Source organism: Melanerpes formicivorus, unplaced genomic scaffold (assembly GCF_026170545.1).
Source record: "Melanerpes formicivorus ecotype bairdi unplaced genomic scaffold, bMelFor1.0.p_v2 SCAF_30, whole genome shotgun sequence".
Classification (NCBI taxonomy): domain Eukaryota; kingdom Metazoa; phylum Chordata; class Aves; order Piciformes; family Picidae; genus Melanerpes; species Melanerpes formicivorus.
The window spans coordinates 9,318,581-9,341,982 of NW_027142382.1; the positions used below are offsets into that span (position 1 = coordinate 9,318,581).

A 23,402-nucleotide genomic window follows, 5' to 3' on the forward strand; every position below is an offset into this window, starting at 1 on the left:
CTTGGGAAACCACAGCTAGTTGAGAGGTATCCCTGACCACAGTAATGCAGTTGGAGTAGAAGATGTCTGAGGTTCCTTCTAACCTAAGCCATTCTTTCATTCTATAATTCACCACTATGAATGGTGTATTGCACGGGTCCCTAGAGTTGCAAAGTTAGACGCATTTAATTGACTTCACAATTTTATAAGCCTGTTAATTCATCAATGATATGGCTAATAGTGTAGTAATGTATCCCAGTATCCTATGATACCCCAGTATCTGATGAGTGTAAAGGACATCTGTGAAACAGTATTGTGAATAAAACACCTCAGGGAAAGGGCAATGGTTTCAGTGTGCTACTCCTTTTCAACTAGCTGTTTCCTGTGTGCAATAAATGTGTGGCAATGAAAAGGATGCAAAAAAAAAAAAAAAAAAAAAAGGACAAAACAATGACACAAAAATAGGCATAAAAATAGATGTTTGAATAAGAACAAAACCAATTAAACAGCAACATGGTATAATGCTAATAGATTGAGGCTGCAGGCAAACTCAGAGGTGTGCAGAGACCCCTGCACATAATGCACTAGAAGTTCTGTTTCTTCATATTGTATGCATTAAAAAAGAAAAGGAATTGTCCATACAGGATAGGCATAGAACTATGCAGAGTTTGCAGGTACCTCTAATTAGGAGAAAATGTAGTTAAGAGAAAATGTAGTTTGTGATTGCTCTTGGTTTGCCTAAAAGAGAGACATTGCAAACTGACCCACGTGTACTTAAACTGCACCAGCTCACCAGAAACTGGAATTTATTTTGCTTCTCCAAAGTTTATTTATCACAGTCCATGACAACAAATAAGTGAACTTGAAAGTAGCTTGTATGAAAAGACAAGGGGACTCTAAGGAAAAATAATTACTTCAATATAGTCGAGTCATTGTGAACAAGACTTTGTTCTGAATGATGGTAGAATGCCTCCAGTATTGACTGGTAGTCATAAATTTGTATCACTACTAGTTCTACTAGTATCCGATATAAAGTTACTATCAAATGATGATCAAGACAATCCTCTCTTATATGCCCTTAGGACTGAAAAAGTGATGAATAATCCATTCATGGAGATTTTGATGAACACTAGGAATACTGGTAGATAGCAATGCTATGGACTTTGGATTTAGCCAAGTTAGAAATTATTGTACCATGTACAATATTTCTTGTATGAATGCATCACTGGGCCTTTTCAGAGAGCTGTGAGCAAGTGCTAATCAGTGATAAGGGCAGTGGATGCACAATGAAGGGTGGGCAGAGCTAATAGCCCTGAAGACCTTTCTCTCCCCCCAGTACTTCTGAAGCAAGTTACACATTACATGATTAGAAACAGTTATAGTCTGGTTTTGCCACAAGTCCCCAGTGCAAAATGGTCCTATGGGCCATTATTGTGAAGTCTACTCCTTTTTTTCTCCACTTATTTCACAGTAACTGTCCAAGTAATGATACCATTATGACAGCTAATGAGAGTTAACTTTGAATTGAATTATGTCAACTTGATAATAACCCCTTTAAGAACCCCTTTGAGAACAATGAGAATGTCTAGATTGGGGGTTGATGTGAAATGGATAGTATAATTTAAATGAAAGCTTAATTCGAGTTAACATTTCTTTCTTTAGTGACTTCATTTCTCAGAACAAATTCCTATCCTCTGTAATTAACTGACAAAAATAAACAAAAAACTCCACATACAAAAAATAATCACAGCAATGAAAGTTCAGTCTCCTACCCAAATTATGCTTCATTACTGACTTGAAAGTTGTGGGTTTAGCCTATCAAATATACCTAAAAGACAGAAAACCTTACATGCACCTTGTTCCTCTTATTTCCTGACCATGATTAATGAAGAGTGGCATTTGCCAGCAACACGATAATAACAGATCTAGACTCATGACAGTCTGATTCTCTGAGGAGAACTCTCTGACTTTAATGTTGGGTTTCCTCTGTTCTTGTAGACTACTCAAGCATTAATGTTGCACAGATTTGTCTCCTAGCCTGCGTTGTTTTGTGTGTTTAATGTTTTTAAAGGTGCAGCTCACCTGGTAGTGTACACACCCTTTTGATCTGTTTCTTTAATGCATTCAGCACACTGGAATACATAGGGTATGGTTCTGTGAGAAAGTAAATGAAACAAACTCCTGACACAGGGTGTTCACTCTGACTCTTGTGTTGGGATTACACTGAGCTGCAGTGAACTGTTGTATCTCCCATTCAGTGTCCCTGTACAATTTACCTTCAAAGGAAAAAAAAGTGTGATTTGGCCTCTTGCAAAGAATTTCTTATTCTCTGCCAGCAAATGTAGGCATTAGGCATCATATTTTCAACAAACATGCAGAAAACTTCATTAGCATAGAAGAGTGCAGCGTTCTGTGAAGACACTTCTTTATCTTCAATTAGTGATTGGGCAATTTGCAAAAAAAAGGAACAGTCACAGTCCTAATCCCATGCCGTGCCATCCAAAGTAAGGCTCGAGGGCAGTCAGTAGGCGTGTGGGTAGCTTTGATAGCAAAGAGGTAAGCCCTGCAGCTCAATTCTCCACATGCTGCAGAAAGCTCCCTTGGCTTAAAAGCAAGAGATCTGTGAGATTTAAAGACTTTTATCCTCATGAATGCCCATTAGTATTTCAAGCCTATTACTTCAGAAGAATCACTAGACATTGCTTTTTGTTACTTTTCTTTTGTTTGTGCACTTGTTAGTAGTCTCAGAACATTTCTAGAAGTTAAGCTATGGTGAAAACTGGAATTAAGAATTTGCATGCTGTTTTACCATCCTTTATAAAAGCACTCGGTACATGAAAGGTATAAACTAATCCATAGAAAGCTGTGAGTGCTTTCTCAAAAATAGTACGGTATGCTCTGGTGATATGCAATTTTGTGTTGCAGTCTGCAGTCTCACCCCTAGCTTAGGCTTCTGTGAGGTTACTTCCATGCATCACTGTAAAATAGGACACACGGGATATTGAAAACCAGGAAGCTACACCTAAAATGTTGTGCTTTGGAGATCTGTTATTCAATTGATAACTTAAGGAAGAATTCACATTGAAATAAATATTAAAGTGATATCACTGAAAGTTTGCTGACAGTGGTGCTGTGTCATGCTGAAGGCTTCAGGAGGATTCCTGCATCGTGTATGCTTTGTCCTAAAATAACTGGCAGCAGCTGAAAATAGATGGATAATTTGATTAACACTGGAGAGGAGGAAAATCCAGGAAGAAAAGAATTAACAGCTCATTTAACATGAGTTTTCAGGTTTCACACTACAAAGGGATTTTGCATGAAACATGAATTCAAGTTTCTAACTATCATTGCTCAGAATGCGCTGCCGCTCCTGGGAGCTGTCCAGGTGCTTACAGGCGTTTTTTATAGGTAGTCATAGCTGACAATATCTCCTGTTGCTTTTTAAAAACGGCATGAGGACCTTAGGCATCCCCTGCAACAGAAACCTGGCACTACTGAAGACAAATGAGCCTTCTAACATTAACTTCAGTCGAGTCACCATTTCACACCATGTCTCTGGGTAGACAGCATTTTTCTCTTTCAGTTAGCTTGGGTAATTAGCCCATGGCTTGTAGCAATATAGGCCTGTGTAAAACTGTTCTAAAAGATATGCTCTTAGGAGTGTCATAGTGGAAAACAAAGCTGTATCATGAGAATCCCTGACTGACCAATGTCTTTGCATCATTGTGGTATACCACCTCAACTGAACAGCACACACTACAGTGCTCTTCTCTTGGGGCTAACCACCAGGGCTGCCAGGAGGGAGCCAGCGGTCTTCAACTCCTGCATATCCAGGATGGAACATGTCAATGCTTAGCTGTTAGGAAGGCACCTAACTTTGACTTTGCCCATTGCTCTTAATCATAAACAGATGCTTCTTGTGTTTTCAGTTAAGATTTTGACCAGAGGTAAATCTCTCAAGAAGCTTATTCTTCAGCAATGCTTGAAAAAAAAAACAGGCAACATGGTCCAAATTGAGTCTATAATTATCCCAAGTCCTGCTGCAGCCTGCTCAAGTAACTTCCCTTAGCTTTTCAAGGCCTGTTCTTTTATGCATGATTTTTTTTTGGAGATGAACTGACCCAGTTATATTTGATGCTGACTCTCATTTTCATGTTTTTCTAATTGATGCAAAATATATTCCTGAACATAAATTCTGACTGAAGTAGATCAGGATTGAAAATAAAGTATTACATATGTCTGTATTCAGCATCTGCCTTTGAAATATATAGAGAGAGAGGCCAAGAAGAAGTCATCTATTTCTGTCAGGGGTCATTCTTAATTAATAATATACAATAAAACTCTAACTTACCCCTACTGTACATGTATATTATAAACTGAAACTACAGGAGTGGTATTTGTATTGATACATTTAGGTGAGATGAGAGCCAACACAAATTAAACTGACATAAAAGTTTGTTCAAATTTGTGGACTTCAGATACACTCTGCAATGTACTAACACATGCATGAAGGTGTATTTTTCTTAATGCTATATCTGTTGTAACAGTGATGTTCCAATAATGTATCTTTCTGAAGATACTGGTCTGTTATGCACAGTTTCTGCTGCAAATTTGGAGAGAAGCATCCCTTGGACATAATTTTCATCTGTACTCTCTGCTAAGAAATATAAAAGGTCATTAAAGTTGATTAAAAACTAGTTTTACTCTTTTTCTCCACAAGGACTCTTCCAGTCTTCATCTCTCTTTTAGTTACTTGTCTTCCAGATACTAAAACTAGAATATTTGTGCCTGAATAAATAGCTGATATTATGAGTTAAAAGGCATTAATTTTCTAAAGGTGCAGTTTGTAACTCTTTGGAGTTGGTTTTCCACATTGAAATCTGGATATCTGTGGGTTTTTTCCAAGGGTTGTATGACTGAACACCTAATTTCAGTCTTTCTTGCTTTCTCTTTCTCAGCTCCTGCCAGGATTTTGACATTCAGTGGCACAGTGACAACTCCCTGGATGAAGGACATTGTCCTCCCCTGCAAAGCCGTGGGAGACCCAACACCGACAGTCAAATGGATGAAGGATAGGTAACCAGCAACTAAATGTATAGCTCAAATAAAGCCAGTTTGCCTAAAATCGTGAGGTTCATGGTGCAGGTGATCCTGGATGACTGCATCAGGAAGGAGAAGATCCATTTCCACAGTCACAGTAGACAAGGACTTCAGAAATTCCTTGAACTAAAACTAGTTGTCTACAGTTATTAGAAGGTTTCAGAAAGGAGGAAGAGTTATGAAGAACTGGTAAACATTATGTTCGTAAAGTTATGAAGGTAAACATTCAAAACACAAAACCTAGGAGTCTCCTCTTTTAACTCCAGGCACACCAAATACTTTTAGACTGAGAAAGCAAAATGTCTGATGCATTGAGTCATACTGTGGAATGCAGTGTACCTGTCTGGAGGGCCAAGCCCAGAGATTTATGGTGAATGGTGCCCATCCAGCTGGCAGCCAGTCACTAGTGGTGTCCCCCAGGGATCAGTGCTGGGCCTCATCCTGTTCAGTATCTTTATTGATGATCTGGCTCAGGGTATTGAGTTCATCATCAGTAAATTTGCAGATGACACCAAGTTGGGAGAAGGTGTTGATCTGTATCAGGAATGGTGTGGCCAGCAGGAGCAGAGAAGTCATTATGCCCCTGTACTTAGCACTGGCTAGGCCACACCTTGAGTCCTGTGTCCAGTTCTGAGCCCCTCAATTCTAGAAAGATTCTGTGATTCCGTGAAGGAGGACACCTCCCGCCCCACCCCTCACCCCACCCCCTGCAATTTTCTTTCCTTCCATTCTTATTTGCTTCAACAACAACAAAACAAAACAAGCAGAAAATCAAATCCAATTCTGAGTAATTTTGATTGTAACTTCTTTAATGTATGCACTTTGTTTCCTGTGAGGTAGTAACGGGACACCCAGTCTAGTGATGATTGATGGGCGAAGAAGCATCTTTAGCAATGGCAGCTTTGTCATCCGTACTGTGAAAGCAGAAGACTCTGGATATTACAGTTGTGTGGCCAGTAACAACTGGGGATCAGATGAAATAATTTTGAATTTGCAGGTACAAGGTAAGACTAATGAATCTCTCGCAGAAATTGTTATCACAGCTATGAACTACTATGTGCTGGTAATGCATAGGTGTGTCTGTTTGCAGGTATGTGTGAAATATTGGCATTAATGTGTGTTGATACCAATTTCATTCTTCCAAATTAAAAAATACAATATTGTACAGGTCATGCTGACTCAGCCATCAACAGTTTATGATATGAAAAATGTATTGGTTTTGATGGAATGATTCGCATGCAGTTAAGTCTCCATGCAAGCTTTTTCAGGATTGACAACTGAGCATTTGCATCCAGTTTTCTTCTAGTTCTTTGCACAGAAAACATCAACTTATGCCTTCTCCTCACAAATATTATATGTATAATTTAAACATTCCAAAATTCAGAAAGAGCTGAAGACTTTTACTTTAGTTTCTGGAAAGTTACTAACAGAAGTATGTCTCTGTATTAAGCCCTTAGACAGAAATTTCATTATGCAAGAGTGGCATTTTATTGAGGATGCATGAGGAAGCATTTAAAATTAAACACCAGTACATTCTCAACTAGTTCATACTACTAGCTACTTTTTAAGTGCACATGACTGTATAAAATGTATCCATTTCTTTTCTGATATGTATAAAAGCAATGACAATATAGGAATGTACATTAACAGTAGGTGTGAAGGAAAGCATGCATTCACACACCAAGAATTTGCTATGCAGGAGATTTCCTTGCTTATTTATACCCAAGTAGATCTAAGAGTGCTTGAAATGACCACAAATTGTTGTACCAGGGGAAGCAAATAACTGAGCTGGAAATAATGGCCATGCTGTGTCCTTTGTCCCTTGATATGCAGTCTAAACTTACAGTGCAAACATGAGAACACAGAACTTTTTCAGCTGCAGTCCAACTTGCTCTGCATAAACCATTCCACTAAGTCTTGAAGCAAACACCATAGTGTACATTACATTGCCTACACTCCAACATTTCCTAAAGGTGCTCTTCAGCAATGTTTGAAGCATGACCACAACAGGAAGTAGAGAGAGAAAACACTATCAGATAGAAAGCTCATATTTCTATTTCACTAAGTACTTTAATAATGGCGTATCCTTGCTGTTATTGAACTGCAGTAGCTTAAAGTGTATCAGTATTACTTCCCTAAGGGGCAGAAAAAAACCTGGTATGTCATATGTGGAACCACCATCTGTTCTAGCTAGAATGAAACTGTGATGAAAGGTTTTACAATAAATCTTTCACAATGTAATGTGTGCAGTCTCTCTTCATAGAATCAGCCAAGTCAGTCAGGATAAGAGACAAAATCCATCTCACATAGGGAATTTTCCTTTAGAATATACATGTGTCTATTTTTTATTTTCTTCATGATGCTCTAGTCTTGTGAGGACAGTAGAATTAACTTCTCTTTGAACTAGTCCATAGCTTTAAAACCAGAATCCTCCATTTTGCATGTGGACTCACCTTGTTTTTTTCAATCTGATGACTTGAACATGAACTGCAGCTAGGAGATTGTCCTGGAATTTTACTCTGAAGGTAGAGCTCTCCATCAAACATAGGCAAGGCAGGCAGTGAACTGTCAGCAGACTGTTAGACATGAGAGAGCATTTTAACTTTCTTCCTGCCTTGCTTATGGGCTGGCATCTGTCGAGCAGTACCTATAAGAGGGATATAGCAGCCCCTGCCAACAGCAGTCACCACACTTGCAGTGACCATGACTGGAGAAAGTGTGAGTGCCCTTCATCTCTCCTCCTTGGCTTGCCATTCCGCTTTGCTGCTGCTTCTCAGATCTCTTCCCATGATGGACACTGTCCATGTTTCACTTCTTGTTCTTGAGGTAGCAAGACCCAATTGTGTCTACATTTCTGAAGAGCAGGGAGATCTCTAGTAACAGTCTTTCAGAAAGCAATCCACAAAACAAGGCAGATACAATGCTGCTGTGCTGCTGTGCATAACCACTGCGGTGCAAAGTATTTGAAACTGTAACTTCCCTTTTCTCTCTTTTCAGTTTCTGAGCTTAAAATTGCAGAAGTAAAACACTTGGGTGAACTGTTAGCAAATATTTACCCTTGAGGGCTCTAATAAATATTCAGCTAGTTCTTTGAAGTTTCCCCTCTATCTTAGCAAACACTATCCTCCATGGCCTTACTGTTTCTGAGTTAACGGTTCTGGTTACCTCGCTTGTGCCACTGGAGTGGATAAATGATTCAGGCAGAAAGCAAGGATTAGCTCTCCAGACTATAACCAGCTTGTATGATGGATTTACCAAGATGAAAAGAAAAGTGGCAACTTTGCCACACTCTGCTCCAGGACATTGAGCTCTGGAAAGTCAACTACTGAACTCTGCTGCAATTTGGAGTTAATCAGGCTGAACCTAATCTGTCTCAGTTCCTAGTCCCATTTCCAGTCCCAATTTTCAGTCCTAGTCCTCCCTACCCTGGATGACATGTTGGGAGATAGCATGGCTTTTTCACTTCCCTTTCATACTGTGCAGTTCTTGCGTTCCACAGTTTAGACACAGCCATCATTTTTATGTGGTGCAGCAGAACTGAAGAGTTTCCAGGTTTGTTCAGCCTTTGCTCACAGATTTATGTCATCTTTATATCAACAGCCTCCAGGAATAGAAAATTTGATTTAGAAGAGGTATGGATCCGTCTCTGATCACAGATCTATTTGTGCTGCCCAGTTAGCCCTCACAGTTACACTGGCAGAAACTCTTGTTGTGCCCTTTTTTCACCCCCATTTTTGCCCTAAATAGCCTGGAAACACATGCATGAGGGAGGCATCATTTGCAAATGAACTTTTCACACTGTTTAAAACTCTGTTTTTTCCGAAACTAGATATTTAAAGCATAATGAAAAATAATGGCTGGGTAGCTGAGCAGACCATTTAGGTCTGATAGGATGAGTACAAAAAATCCAGTGAACAGCAAGGGTTAAGAATTGAAAGAGAAAATTATGTAGAAAATTAAATTAAAAAAATAAAAAGCGAGGCTGTCTGTTCTTGTCTTAACTGAAGATGTCAGCTAAACAGACATCTTGACAGAAATCATTTGCATTTTTATGCAACTCAAAACATTTGTTTGATAAATGACTGTTAGAAGGGATTAAGATCAGGTCTAACTCCATGAATCTACTTTCTCATTTTAACTATTTCTTATCTAGTTCCACCAGACCAGCCAAGACTCACAGTATCCAAAACTACGTCTTCCTCTATCACTCTTTCCTGGATACCTGGAGACAACGGTGGCAGTTCTATCCGAGGTAATATCATTCAGGTTAATTGCAACTTCGTAATAAGTTATCATTTGTTGATAGTTTTAGGATGTGATTATGAATGGCTACCAAAAGGAAAAAAAAAACCCACACCACCACAATCTGTGTTGCTGTCGCAGCTTAATATGCACAGCTTTCAAAGAATTGTAGTTTCTCATTGGGAAGTTTAGTCACAGATTTAATCACTTTCTTCCAGCATACCCTCTGCTATTATGGCAGTTAGTCACTTTGATTTTCCAGACATGTAGTCGCTAAGCATTCAGTTTTGAGGGTCCAGGTTCATCATCTGGTCTTTGCTGCTGATTGAAGGGTAGTTAGAAATGTCTAGCCCTTTCTTTTCCCTTTAAAAAGATCATCGAAGTGGTACTTAGGCTGCTGTATGGGTAGGCAAAATGTGTTGCCTCATATCTTTCAGGCAGGGGAGAACTGTATGTCTTCCTGTGTGTGAGATTGTTCTAATTTTATTAAGTCTTTAAAATTCCTGCAGAAGTTTTCTGTCTTGCTTATCATTGCCATCTGTGCTTTTCCTCCAGGTTATATTTTGCAGTATTCTGAAGATAACAGTGAACAGTGGGGTAGTTTTCCCATTAGCCCTAGCGAGAGGTCCTATCGTTTAGAAACACTGAAGTGTGGCACTTGGTACAAGTTCACTTTAACTGCCCAGAATGGAGTGGGACCAGGACGCATCAGTGAGATCATTGAGGCCAAAACACTAGGGAAAGGTATGTTCATTTCTATCCCTTTTCTCACCTAAAGCTCTTGCCTTCTACTTCAGATGTTCATTTGATAAGACAGGCTTGGACATTTTGATATTGACTTTGTAACCATTTTGCTGTGTCCTCTGCTGTGACAGCAGGGGCTGTCACTGCAGGACTTGAAGTGACTTGAATCACTTGAAGCAACTTATTTTTTTTTCTGAGATAAGTTGGTGGATATTTGGGATGGGGATTGCTCCACTGCCATAGGCTGTAGCAATTTTAACTACTACTACTGTCATGAAGAAATTGTTTCTTTTCTTCTGACAAACACAGAGGTTTGTTTGTCTGGGTGTTGAAGGAAGGTGGGAAGCATGTTTGCACACAGAGGAAACGGAGCCAATGTCTTATTTCTGCTCCAAGCTGGTATTGCAGTAGCTGTGCAAGTAGCACCCTTTCAACACAATGTGAAAAACAAAGTGAAAGTTTGCATAAAGCTCTGCAAGGCAAAACTATAAAAATTTGTGGAATTATTGACTAACTTAGCAATAGGTCCCTTGGTTCTGGATGCTGAGAGTAGTTCCACATAGCAAACATGTCAGAATGATTTGACAACAGACCCACTCAGATAGGCAATTTAGAGAGTTTTGCCCTGAAGTCAAGACAGTAGTTTTGAATGATCTAAAAATCACCTCAGCTTGCATTTCTTCACACACTGTAGGAAATATTCCAGTCTGGAATCAGTGTCATAGTAAAAATAATTTAATTTGATCTTCATCACACCACAGCAAGGTGGGCATTTCATTTGATGCTCAGTGGTACAGCAAAGACCTGGTATGCATGCAGTAGGCAGTGCATGGTATGACTGGCAGAGGCTCAAGGAAGACTGAAGATCATCTGTGCTCATACTGAGATTAGTTGTGGTAAGGGAGAATGGTCTGCTGACTTCAAAGAAAGGGACACTTAGGAAAGTAGAAGTTGACTGGTCTTATTTTTGTTGCATGTAGTGTGAGGCTTATGTATGTTTCAAATAACATTTTAAATGGTTCATGGGAAAGCAGATCTTCCAACTGCTTGAATTTCTCTCTGACTTCATTTATATGCCTAGAAACTACTCTGTTACATTTTCAGACTGAACCAGGTACTGTGTGTTTTAGAAAGCTTAGGTAATTTTCATTCATGTGAGTGCTTCAGAAACATCTCTATCAAAATCTATTACCACAGGCAAATGAAATAGTTTGCAACACATGGCAGGAATCTGCAGTTTCTCTTAGACTCCTGTAAAGTTTAGAAAAGAAAGTACATTTTGGCACATCTCGTCAAAGCACAAGAACGGCAATAAGATCCCGAATGGATAAGCTGTGCTATATTATGTAGAATAAAATAGCTCGCCATAGGTAATTTTCAAATTCAAAGTGCATACTATTTTCAAATATATTGTGTGCAGTGTCAGCATAGTAATATTTTTAAATGTTGAATTCTACCTGCAAGCTTTTCAAAATTGTCATTTTCCACGAATGAAAGCCTATATACTCTCAAAAAATTTGTGGCTAATTCCACTTCAAAAGGAGACTAATGCACCAGTGGGCAATATTCACATCTATTTGTCTTCTACAGTATTCTGAACCCTTCAGTTTTTTTGCAGAGCAGTGAGAAGGATCATTTGCTGATACAAAGTGTCTGCACTAGATTTATGAGTTTATTCATGCCAATCCATGCAAATGGGCAGGCTAGGTCCATACAGAGAGGTAGGGATAATTTTTTTCCCACATGGATTTGAAAGTTTCCTTTTGTGAGTCTAGCACAATGTATGAAAAAAAAGCATTTAAGAAGGGAGAGAGTTTAAGGTGAAGTTGAGATTGTCCTAGAAATTACTCTCTTAATTTTATATTTTTGAGAGTCCTATATTTGTAATTACTAAGCATTTCACTTGAAATGCATCATTGCTTCTAGAGCCACAATTTTCAAAGGAACAAGAACTCTTTGCAAGCATCAACACCACAAGAGTGAAGCTGAACCTGATAGGCTGGAATGATGGTGGCTGCCCCATCACCTCCTTCACCCTGGAGTACAGGCCATTTGGGACAACAGTCTGGACAACTGCGCAGCGAACATCCCTGTCAAAGTCCTACATACTGTATGACCTCCAGGAGGCAACCTGGTACGAACTGCAAATGAGAGTGTGCAACAGTGCTGGCTGTGCAGAGAAACAAGCCAAATTTGCAACACTCAATTATGATGGCAGTAAGTACCTCCATTTATTTACATCTGAGATACTGTTTGTACTCCAGTTTCTAGTATGATTGTTTTGCTTGGAGGTTGGGGGTTTTATTGGTGTTGTTTGGTTTTTTCCCCATAAAACCCTTTTTGAAAATGCTAGCCATGGTGACAAAGGGGTAACAGTCTCAAAGACATAAAATACCTACTGATTTCATGACAGTAGGACGTGAGGTGGAAGAGAGGAATTATTTGTTTATCCTCACTGAGGGAAAAGCTCCAGCACCAAAGCCAATCAGCCATAACACACATAACCAGAGGACACTAGGTGTCATTAGTTCCAGTGGTCACAGAAGCACTAGCTAATATTTCATGCATCTCTTCCATGAAATTTTTGTCTTACGTAGAATTGGTTCTTGCAGTCATTTGTAGCAGTTACTGGCCTCATTGCTATTCCATGCAATGTCCTTGTGACAATGCCCAAAACCCATTATGTGATGCAACGGAGCAGCTAACTAGCTTGTCTTCCAGGAAAGCCCCAGACAGCATCATACTCCAAGGGTAAAGCAATGGCAATACTATTATCCCTATTTACAGACAGGGTAGAGTGAAACTAATGCCCATGACAGATGGCTTTGTCATGCCCAGCAGCAAGGCACAAGGGATGAAGGAATTGCTATATCCTGCCCTTCTGGCAGGAGTTACTGGCCATCCTGCAAAAGCCAGAACATGAGGGCAAGAGCAGACATTCCAGTTTGTTAGTCATGCCAGCACATAACCTGGCATATTTATTGAAAATGATGGTGGTATATGTGTGCTTCTGCTGCCTCTGTAGTGGGAAATGGTTGTATTTCTGGATAAAAGGCCATACACAGATGGCTCCAGACAGCAATTTCTTGAATCACAGAATTTCAGGGGCTGGAAGGGACCTTGAAATATCCAGCCTCCCTGCCAGAGCAGGATCACCTACACCAGATTACACAGGAACACATCCAGATGAGTTTTGAATATCTCCAGAGGGGGAGACTCCACAACTTGCCTGGACAGCTGTTCCAGTTCTATGTCACCCTCACAGTGAATTTTTTTTTCCTCATATTTACATGAAACTTCCTGTGCCTCACCTTCCATCCATTGCCCCTTGTTCTGTCATTGGGCATTGCCAAGAAGAGCCTGGCTCCATCCTCTTGGGACAAACCCTTTACACATTTATAAACATTGATGAGGTCACCTCTCAGTCTCCTCTTCTCTTAATTGCTCTCATGCAAATTGCCAGAGCTTTTCTGGAGACATCCTGTATAAAATGACTAGTGAAAAAGTTCAAACAAGAGCTGATAGGTGTCCAGTGACAGCTCCAAATTGCTAATTGTTGTTAACTCTGTTTGTAATGCAATTCTCTGCCACAGCTTTGTCTCATGCAAACGAGCACTTGCCAGGACAAAATTCATGCGTGACTCAGGGAAGAGCAAGCAAGAGGGACTATTCCCAGTCAGAAGTGTGGGGTATGAAACAGGCAGGATTCAGATCTCAGCATCTCAAGCATCCTCTAGTGCTATCCCAGTCATTGTGCTATGTACTCCTCAGTTCTTGACAATAATTAATGACACATGCCTCCATATCTCACCCTTTTGGGAATAGCACATCCCCTCATGCTATTTTTCTCTGAAAATACAGTTTTAGTAAGCTGCCACACAGTCTCATGTAATTTCTGAGAGTATTAAAAAATAGGATAAAGATTTTTCTTCAGCACTTTAGAGTCCTAGAGGAAACCAAGATCCAAGTAGTTACTATACAGATGCTACCGGGTCTCGAAAGGTAGACTTTAGGACCTGTTTCACTGAGCAGTTATTTGTAATAAGCGTTTCAAGTATTATCAGTTAATTTCTTACCTCTCCTATACCCTTTTCTTTCCAGTATCTTTCTACAGGCAGCATCCAACTTTCACAGATTGTTTTTTTAGCATCTAAAGTTGTTGTTACTTATTATTACCTATTACATATATCATTGGGGAAAAAACAGTGTTAAGCCATACTGAAAAATAAGATTTTATGAAATGCAGGTCCAGAGCCTTACATTCCCACTAACAGCGTTGGAATCAAATGTATCCTTACAAGTAAACTAACTTAAAATGTTGCCAGTCTCCACTTTTTGGATTGGTGATGATGCTTGCTTTCACGTGGTGTGACCCACACAACATTTGATTTTTGAGCGTTGCTTTATGACATCTTTAAACAGGAGAAAATGAAACAATAAAAATATTTGTAGTGTCAAATTACCAAAGCCACTGCTTCTGGTCAGCTACAAAACTGCATTTACAATATTGACGGTTTGGGGTTTTTTGTCAAGCGTGCTTTGCCAGGACCATATTGGACCCCAGAGAGGCAGCATAATCTCAAATACTGATGAAAATGTTAAGAGAGAAAACATGGAGGGAAAAGAAGATTTCAGATTTCACATTTTCTGAATTTGTCAGCCTTGATGCAGACCTAAAATGATGAACTGATTATTAATGGTATTATTATTATTAATTTAATTATCAATGTAATTATCAAATTAAGTTAATTTATTCCCATGTAAGACATTTCATAAAATTATGTCACTACTTCTAAAGCAAAGGTTGTCCCAGCACCCCATTAATTTGTTCCATGTTAAACATAGCAGGACAAGCTTGAGGTGTTTCAGAGTTGGCAAATAATTAGAAATAAACAGTTTCTATCAATACTTCAAGGGAAATCTTTGCTTTCAGGAGAGTGAATTTTTCATTTATAGAAAGCATGCAGTTAGAAACTTCTTGGCCAGCTCCACTTTTGACTACTAACCCTACCTCTGTGATTGGTTTTTCTTGTGATGTGAGATTAGTGCCTTCCAACTTCTGGGGGTCACAGCTGCCCTTAGAATAAACCAGTTACAAGGATAATACTTTGAAGATTAGATAATACATGTATGAAAGTTCTAAGATACCAAATGCTAAGAACAGCTTTAGCAATCTTAAGATAAACCCCTTGTAAACTTTTTAGAAATCCTTGAGTTATGTGGTCTTTCAGTTATTTTGTTTAGACTGCAGTAGCTGGTCGTTATCTGTGATAGAGCTGCTGAGAAATACTATGGCTGAGTCTTCTTTACATTAAATCTCTTCATGGCAAACTGGGTCAAAAGGTTAATTATAGATCTACGTGCAACTTCTTGCTTTCTGCCCATAGACATTTCAGCTAACCATTTTCAGCTTACAGATTTTATGACCTTCCTGCCCCTTGTTTTTCAGAACATTTGTGCTCAGTACTTAAGGAGATATTTTTAGCAATGTGCAGCTGTAATGCGTAGCACTGCAAGGGAGCTTCTCGACTCAGAAAGCAGCTACTCAGTAGCCCTGACATTAAATCAGAGCAGCTTGGTAGCTACTCTAAACTATGCTAATTGATTCTAGCCCACCAGGGGGCTTGCTACCGTGAAGAGCAGTTAGGACACGGTAAAACACTTGGTAGTTTTAACGCCGTAAGGCGCAATGGGAGATGCTGGAAGAGCTGCAACATAGGGGAAAATGGTGTCAGGGACTTTTAAATTACAACTTCTAGGAAACAATAGTGAAGCAGGCTAACAAAGGCTGATGTGTGAATTGACAAGGGGAGGGGGAAAGAAAAAAAAACAGCCTCCAAAATATCCTGGTAGTTTGTCCTGAGAAAAGCTTTGACCATTCCATTCTTAGACAACACATAGAATGACAGCAAATGTTGTAATGGGGTTTTCTCATTGGATACCATGATTTCTTATTAGTGTATCCACAAATGGATAATGTTAAGGATAGATGAACTTGCAACATGGGTTTTTTTTTAACCAAGTTTGTAGTGCCTGTATGTAGCCTTATACACGGGAATTACTGTAAAGACTTATGGGAAACAATAATCACTTACCTAAATACTTAAGGCTTAACTGAAATTAAGGCCACTCTTAATTTGATTTTCAGCAAAGTATTAAGAAGTGCAAGACAGTTTTAGGTACTCTTGAGTGCAACACCCCTCAGGCAATGGTCTGTGTGACTTCAAATCAGAGCAAAATTTGGCCCTTTACTATTTAGAAAGGTTTAGGAGTATGTAGAGACAGTTGTTAGTATTACCTTCAGGAACTTGAAACTCTTTCCATTTCTTCATCTAATCATTTTCTTTGCCTTTAGAGTAGTGCAAAAACTGCATCTCAGTTAAGACAAGATGAAAAAAAAAATAAACCTGCTATGTGTTTAATCCAAGAAATGGAAAATTAGAAAAAGAAAAAAAATAATGGGGAAGAACTGCAAGGGAACAGTAGAAGAATATTCAAAATGCAACTGGAAGAAAATTAATTTGGGGATATACCTGATATAGGTTTGGATGGTTGCAGCTTTTCTGTTTATCTCCATCCCTTTAGGGAACTGCTCTTTTCATTATATGCAACACAAATAGCTCATCTGGAAACAAAACAAAACAAAACCAAAGAAAGAAACAAAACCCCCACAAAACCCAGGACTTAGAATTCTACCTTTTTGCTGTGATTATGACACTCACATTGTGCTACCTCATATCACAGATGGCTTTTATTTTTAATTTTTCTTCTGATACTATATGGTACATAATAAGCTATCACTGTATCACTCAATGCAGCTATTTCACCCTCCTTTCCTTTTAGCAGCCAGGTAGCCACATTTATGTTTTAGTAGCTAGTTAAAATTGAATAGCTTCCATCTAAAGTCATCACAGTTCACAACACTTCTGCATTTCTACCCATTTCAAACAAATCTGCATTTTATAGCCTCATTTGTGGTTGCACTCAGCAGCTTAATAGTAATCTGGAAATGAGCGAGAACTCTTCCATGACTAAACAGCCTTCCAAAAAAATAAAACAGTGTTACATTCTTCTCACGTCCTTTAGAAGTAAAAAAGAATTGAACAAGTATTATATATCACCAGGAACCAACTATATTCAAAATGCAAATATATCCCAAAATGAAAAAGTGAGCTGCCTGCCAATGCTAGTAGTTTGTAGATTCATTTACCTCATTCCACTCTCCAAATCTGATTGTTTCTATCCAGTGTTACTCTCCTGTTTTACTGATGAGTATAATGTCAGACACTCTTTAGCAAATTAGCATCAGGTTAGGCTATCTGAATTTCAGATCAATATCACTACTGCACTCCGAAGACGTGATATGTTTCTGTGCAAAGGAGTCATCTGATGTATCTAGCACAAAATGACTTTGTCAAATACACTCCTTACAAAGAATCACAGAAACATTCAGGTTGGAAAAGTCCCTCAGGATTACCAAGTCCGACTGGTAACCCTACTGTATTACAAGGCTCACCCCTAAACCAGATCCCCAGGCACCACATGCAAACAACCCTTAAACACACCCAGGGTTGATGACTCAACCAGCTCCCTGGGCAGCACATTCCAATGCCTGACCACTCTTGCTGTGAAAACTTTTGTTCCTAATGTCCAGTCTAAACCTACCCAATGGTAACTTGAGGTAACTTGTTCTATCATTAATTACCCATGAGAAGACAGCAGAGCCAGCCACTCTACAACATCCTTTCAGGTAGCTGTAGACAGCAATGAGGTTTCCCCTCAGCCTCCTCTTTTTCAAACTAAACAGCCCCAGCTCCATCAGTCACTCCTCAAAAGATTTATTCTCCAAAAAAAATCCCCCAGAAGTCCAAACAGAAAGTATGAATATGTCAAAGTAGTTCTATTTTGCCATAATAAGGAGTAATACATACATGTAACAATTCTGAGACCTCTTACAGCTTTGTAGTATTTTAATATGACTTAAAATTAATTGTCATATTTGACTGTATAATTTGACTGTTTTCTGTCAATGGTGAGTGAACTTCTCCATTTTTTATAATCTGTAAGCCTCTGCAGATAGTACCTTGTTACCACTGTGACTGGTTACATGTGCATGGCTGACACAGGCAGACATAGCATCCACCTCGAACCTGACAAACCCTTCTTAATGTTCTGCTGGCACTTGAAATATATAACATGCCATATTCTCTGTGAACTCAATCTTTTGTATTCATTAATAGGCATCTAATACCATGACATTGTTTTCAGGTACAATCCCTCCACTCATTAAGTCAGTTGTGCAAAGTGAGGAAGGGCTGGCAACCAACGAAGGGCTGAAGATGCTGGTGACCATTTCCTGTATCTTGGTTGGGGTCCTGCTGCTTTTTGTGATGCTGCTGATCGTGCGCAGGAGGAGGAGGGAGCAGAGACTGAAGAGGCTGCGAGGTAAGATGAGAGCTATGGTACTCATTTCTGTAGGTGCATATTCCATGAACGTGAAAGAACAAGTAAGGCTGGATGTGAACAAAAACTTCAGTCCCCAGTTGGTGTCATTTTCCTGCAATATGTAACAGACACCAGGCATCAAAACATGCCTGTTTTCTGTAGAAACTCGTACTTCTTAATTTGTTAGGAAGCTTCCTAAAAATAGCCCATGGATACATTGTTGTTATTTTTTGGGGGGGAGTGGGGAGGTGGAGAAGAAAACTATTTCTCCTATGTTGATATATGTTTCCCTGTTTTGTTGTTGTTTGGCTTGTTCTTTGTGAACAGCCTGGATTTGTTGCTACATCTTTTTCCCTATGATGCATTAAAACAGAACTATTACAGCAACACTTCTCTGTTCACTGACCTTTCATTGTTGCTGATCTGTACTTTTCCCTAATCCTTATTCAAATTTGAATAACTTTTTACATCTGTGAATTCACTCAGCTTTATCAGTCTTCTAGTAAATATCCCACAGCCAGTTTTTTAACCCATGCAGTCTACCACTTCTGTACTTGGCCCTGTAAGTTTTCACACCAGTACACAATCGCAGACCATACACTGAAGCTATTTGGGAAAAATACTTTCAAACTGAACACTGAATAAATAGTGGAAGTGATTTATCAGCTGCAAAAAGAAGTCTTAATACTTTCTGAGAGCCATCCAAATTGTTTAGTGACTTGTGTTTAAATAATGATTGTGTTCTATATCAGACCCAGGGCCAGCCACATGTAATTCCATCTCACCTTAACATCTATTCATCTTTCTTTGGGATCTCATTTTGTCTTTTGTAACAATATTTTGGGTGTTTAAAAAAAAATCACAAGCAAACAAAACAGCACAACCCCAAAACCCCAACCACAGATACAGGACTCTTAGGCATAGGCAAACTCATAAATAAAAAAGGACAACTAGCCTTATGGTTCATGCACAGCTATTGAAATCAGGGCATCTGGATGTTTTAACTTGCATAATAACTTTCCCATTCAAAACCTTTTTGGTCATTTACCTCCATGAAGTGGGTTTTTTTTTTTTCATAAAAAGAAAGTGGTATATTAAGGGTGAAGAAATTGCTACCTTATCTTTTCAGAAAGAGTGCAGAGTTACATCCAGTAATGAGCAGGATGTTTTGATCTCCTTGGCTTCAGGAAATGATGTCTGTGCACATTTAGTTTTTCATGGTTAATTTACAAGTATTTATAGATTTTTGTGGTACAGTCCCTTCAGGAAGACTGCTGATCCCTGGCTAGCATGGCTTTTGCATAGCATAAGACTTCTCTGAATTATTTCCTCTCAGCATACAAGAATTTAGAATAACATCTGATCTTCACTTCAACACAGGCAATGAAAAAAATCCATCAGTACTTTTGATAAATGTCATTAGTGTTTAGCTACCATTTCTGTAAAAATTGCCTCTCACTTCTTATCTGAATTTGTCAAGCTGCAGCTCAACATCCCAGCCATATGGTCCTGTTCTGTCTTCTATACAGAGACTGAATTTCTTTTTTGCTCCATATTTTCAGTCTCTGAAGATATTCCTTACAAGGGTATAACCAAGCAATTTCTTAATGTTTTCATTGGTAAATGAAACAGATTAATTTCATTCAATTTCTTTCTCTGTAGTTTCTCCGTTATTCATTAATTTCAAGGCATTTATCTGGTCCTTTTGCAACCTTTAGGTAGCTTTCCTCATTTCTGTATGATAGAACTTAGCATAGTATTCTAGCAACAGACATATCAGCATCAGATAGAGAGGTTACAGTCTTTTTACCCTCCCTTTGTGGTTTTCTGCCTGAGTCACCTTTTTGGACTGATTTGTTTTAAGAGTTTGCATTTGACATTGTATTCATTCAGATCAACTGACAATTCCCTGATTACAGTGCAACTGGGTAACATCTCCATTTTATAGCTATGGCTTGCATTGTTGGTATACAACCTTATACTAATAGAGATACACTGCTGAATTGTGGCCAGCCTACCTGGTGATCCATTCCAATTATTATGCCTTAATTACCTGGCATTTTCACTGTATTTTAACCATTTATTTCTTGTGCCATTTTCAAACTTTTACCAGTGTGCTGTCCCAAGGTACATGATGACAATAAAGAGTAAGCAATGATTTTCTGCTTAAAATTGTACTTTGAATGTGTTAAAACACATGAAAAATGACTGCTGTGTTGATCTTTTACATCGTGCTACTGTGTTAACAAAATATTTTGAGGTACCAAATGTTTGCTCTAGAGAAATATAATATTTTAATGTTATTTAATCATGAGAGTTATGATTAAAACCTCAGGGAGAGTGTTTTCAATGGCATCAATTCTCAGTGAATCTCAATCTCATTAAAAAAAAATAATCAGCTTTGTTTGACATGGCTGATAGATTGCAAGTCTGCATTGCTTGGCCATCAAGCTTCATTCCAATTTTTTTTGGTCATTTTGTTCGTTGCCAAAATCAGATTGATAAGACATCAGCAATTCAGACTTTTTATCCCCCTCTTTTTCATTCTTTCTGAAGACTGAACCTTTGATAGATGTTTTCTGCACTTCTGGAGGTTTCTTCATGTTATGAAGGTCTTTCTGCTAATCGGTATTGCTCTTCCAGAGAACTCCTTATTAAGTTCCCTAGAAAAATCTTGTGTGCAAGTTTCTCAGATCTCACTAAAAGAAAAATAATCTTTGCTTTCATAGTTGTTGTATTCAGTTTTCATCTGAATTAGTTTTGAAATTGAAATCCTGTTGTTGTCACTTGGTGTGTGTCACCTGTTGGGGTTTCTTTGGGGCACAGGACTCATTTTTCCTAAATCATGATTCCACCATCAACTTTCCTCTAGTCTGCTTCAGAAGCAATAGTTTCAACACTGGGACCTTCTGAAAAAAACGTGTGCAGGTTCTTGATATAATTCTTGCTTTTGTGGCTCCTGGAGATGTGTTTTCTTTGAACCAACTTGACAAAGATGAATGGAAATTGCAGAGTTATTTGCAATACATTCTGCATGCAAACTTTAGCATTTGTGCTTATAGACAATGAGTTTGTGGCTTCAGTTTCTTTGGGGAAAATGTGTGGAAAATCAATCCCTCCATTCCTAGCCTTTTCACTCCTCATTTTGGCACACAGGAGCAGGCAAATCTTTGTCTTCCTCCTGTGTCACACCCAGTGTGATTCATTTCTCCAGGAGTTCTCTGTTTAGAAAGGAAGCATAGATTTCAGCAAAGCTCTGATTTTTTCCTAGTGTAGTAGTTCCACAGGTCAGGTTATAAGAAAGCCAATTTACTGATGAAGTTCATGCAGCCTTTAATAGGTCAGTATGTATTATAATCATCTGATGATTTACCACTCTTTCTCCTCACTATTATCCTAGCTCCAATACTAACATAATAATGTTCCCTTTGGTTTTAAATCCAACTCACCTTAATCCAAGCAGAAAGTAACAGCACAGCCTGACAGTTCAGAAGTGACTGCATGCAATTTAAACTGTATCACAGCCCCAGATTTCCCAGGAGGCAAGACAAATGTGTCAAGAATTTTAAAGGTTGCTGCTCCAGCAAATGGAAGTGAGGGCTATTGCTAGCTTGGCATCTGTCCCTTCAGCCCTGTGTCGAACCCATGATGAGGAATGGTTTGTCTTTCACTAAAGCTTGTCTGGTGTAGTGGGTTGAAATTACCCCCAAAATAAAATCTCTCTGGAATGAGAGATTGTCCCTTTCACTCAGCCATTCGTGGACCCCCAAACCCCGTTGTCTCCACTTGAAAGTTGGGAGATCAGACAGTGGCAGGGATATTGAGTAATTTTATAAACTATTCTCAATTTGATGGTCAAAAGCATAATATAGGAAATACACCTTGTAATCTGCAGTCCAAACTCATTGGTTTGTGAAACTAACATTTCTTCAGTAGCTGATGGTTTAGACATGTTGTATTCAACTGCTTTTAGGGTGTGGGGTTTTTTTTTTCTTTTTTTTGGCTTTCATACATACATGAGATCCATTACCTGTTTCTTTTGGTCTAGTCCTATATTAGCCTGTGTGCCCAGTACAGCCATCACTAACCAAACTAATGCTGCTGACCACTGTAACAATCTGCTTGAATAATTAATACATTTAAATTCTGCTGACGAAGTTACTTTTTCATCTACAGTACTTCCTTGGTTGGCTTTTGACAGGTAACATCTTGGATGATGCCTCATGTTATTTTTGATTGAAGATGCACTGTCTCCTTTGTATCTCTTTGGCCAAGAATGCATACATGTTAATGAGCACTTGAATATGTGCCACATACATTTAATGGTGAGAACATAACATTTTTTCCAGGTGCAGCATAGAGCACAGATATTTCCTGTGCAGCAGCATCTGAGACCATGTGAGAGAGATTGTTTGTCTTTTAAATGTGGTAAAGAAATCTAAAAACTAAACTGACCAACATTGGACCAAGAAACCTTCAACTTTGTCCCTTCAGCTTTTTCTGAATTGTGCATAGCTTGCACAAAAACACAACAAGTATCCATAGTCTTCACTGCTAGTTGAATGAAAACACTATATGCATATTAAATCACCCTTACATTGTGTGTAGAGGGTGAATATGTGCATACCTTCTTCATAATCCTAGTGCTGCTAGAATAACAAGAAGCACTGTGAAGTTTGCTGAAAACAATGTTGCATGGAATCAGAGCTTTTTTGTTTGCTTGTTTTTCTTGTTGGGTTTCTTTTTTGTATAGCTTAAACTATTTGGGCCCTTGAAAGTCGGCAGCAAAACTCTCTCTGACATCATTTGGGAGCAGCAGCAGTGGTAGTCTGGTTTATGACTAACGGCAAAGACGTCTATTACGCAGTACCATATGTAAGAATGTTTAACAG

At 38.8% G+C, this 23,402-nt stretch overlaps 1 protein-coding gene across 2 annotated transcripts in view; it reads left to right on the forward strand.

Moving 5' to 3' along the window:
- DSCAM (DS cell adhesion molecule) overlaps positions 1-23,402 on the forward strand; it is a 491,025-nt gene that overhangs the window by 425,532 nt on the left and 42,091 nt on the right. The window contains exons 22-27 of one of the 2 annotated variants that reach the window (XM_068155247.1): positions 4,938-5,055; positions 5,920-6,083; positions 9,233-9,331; positions 9,877-10,065; positions 11,992-12,282; positions 18,334-18,510. In XM_068155247.1, coding sequence (XP_068011348.1) covers positions 4,938-5,055; positions 5,920-6,083; positions 9,233-9,331; positions 9,877-10,065; positions 11,992-12,282; positions 18,334-18,510 — 1,038 coding nt within the window. Of the gene's footprint in view, positions 1-4,937; positions 5,056-5,915; positions 6,084-9,232; positions 9,332-9,876; positions 10,066-11,991; positions 12,283-18,333; positions 18,511-23,402 lie in introns of those variants that run through there. The other variant, XM_068155248.1, reaches the window with a different exon arrangement.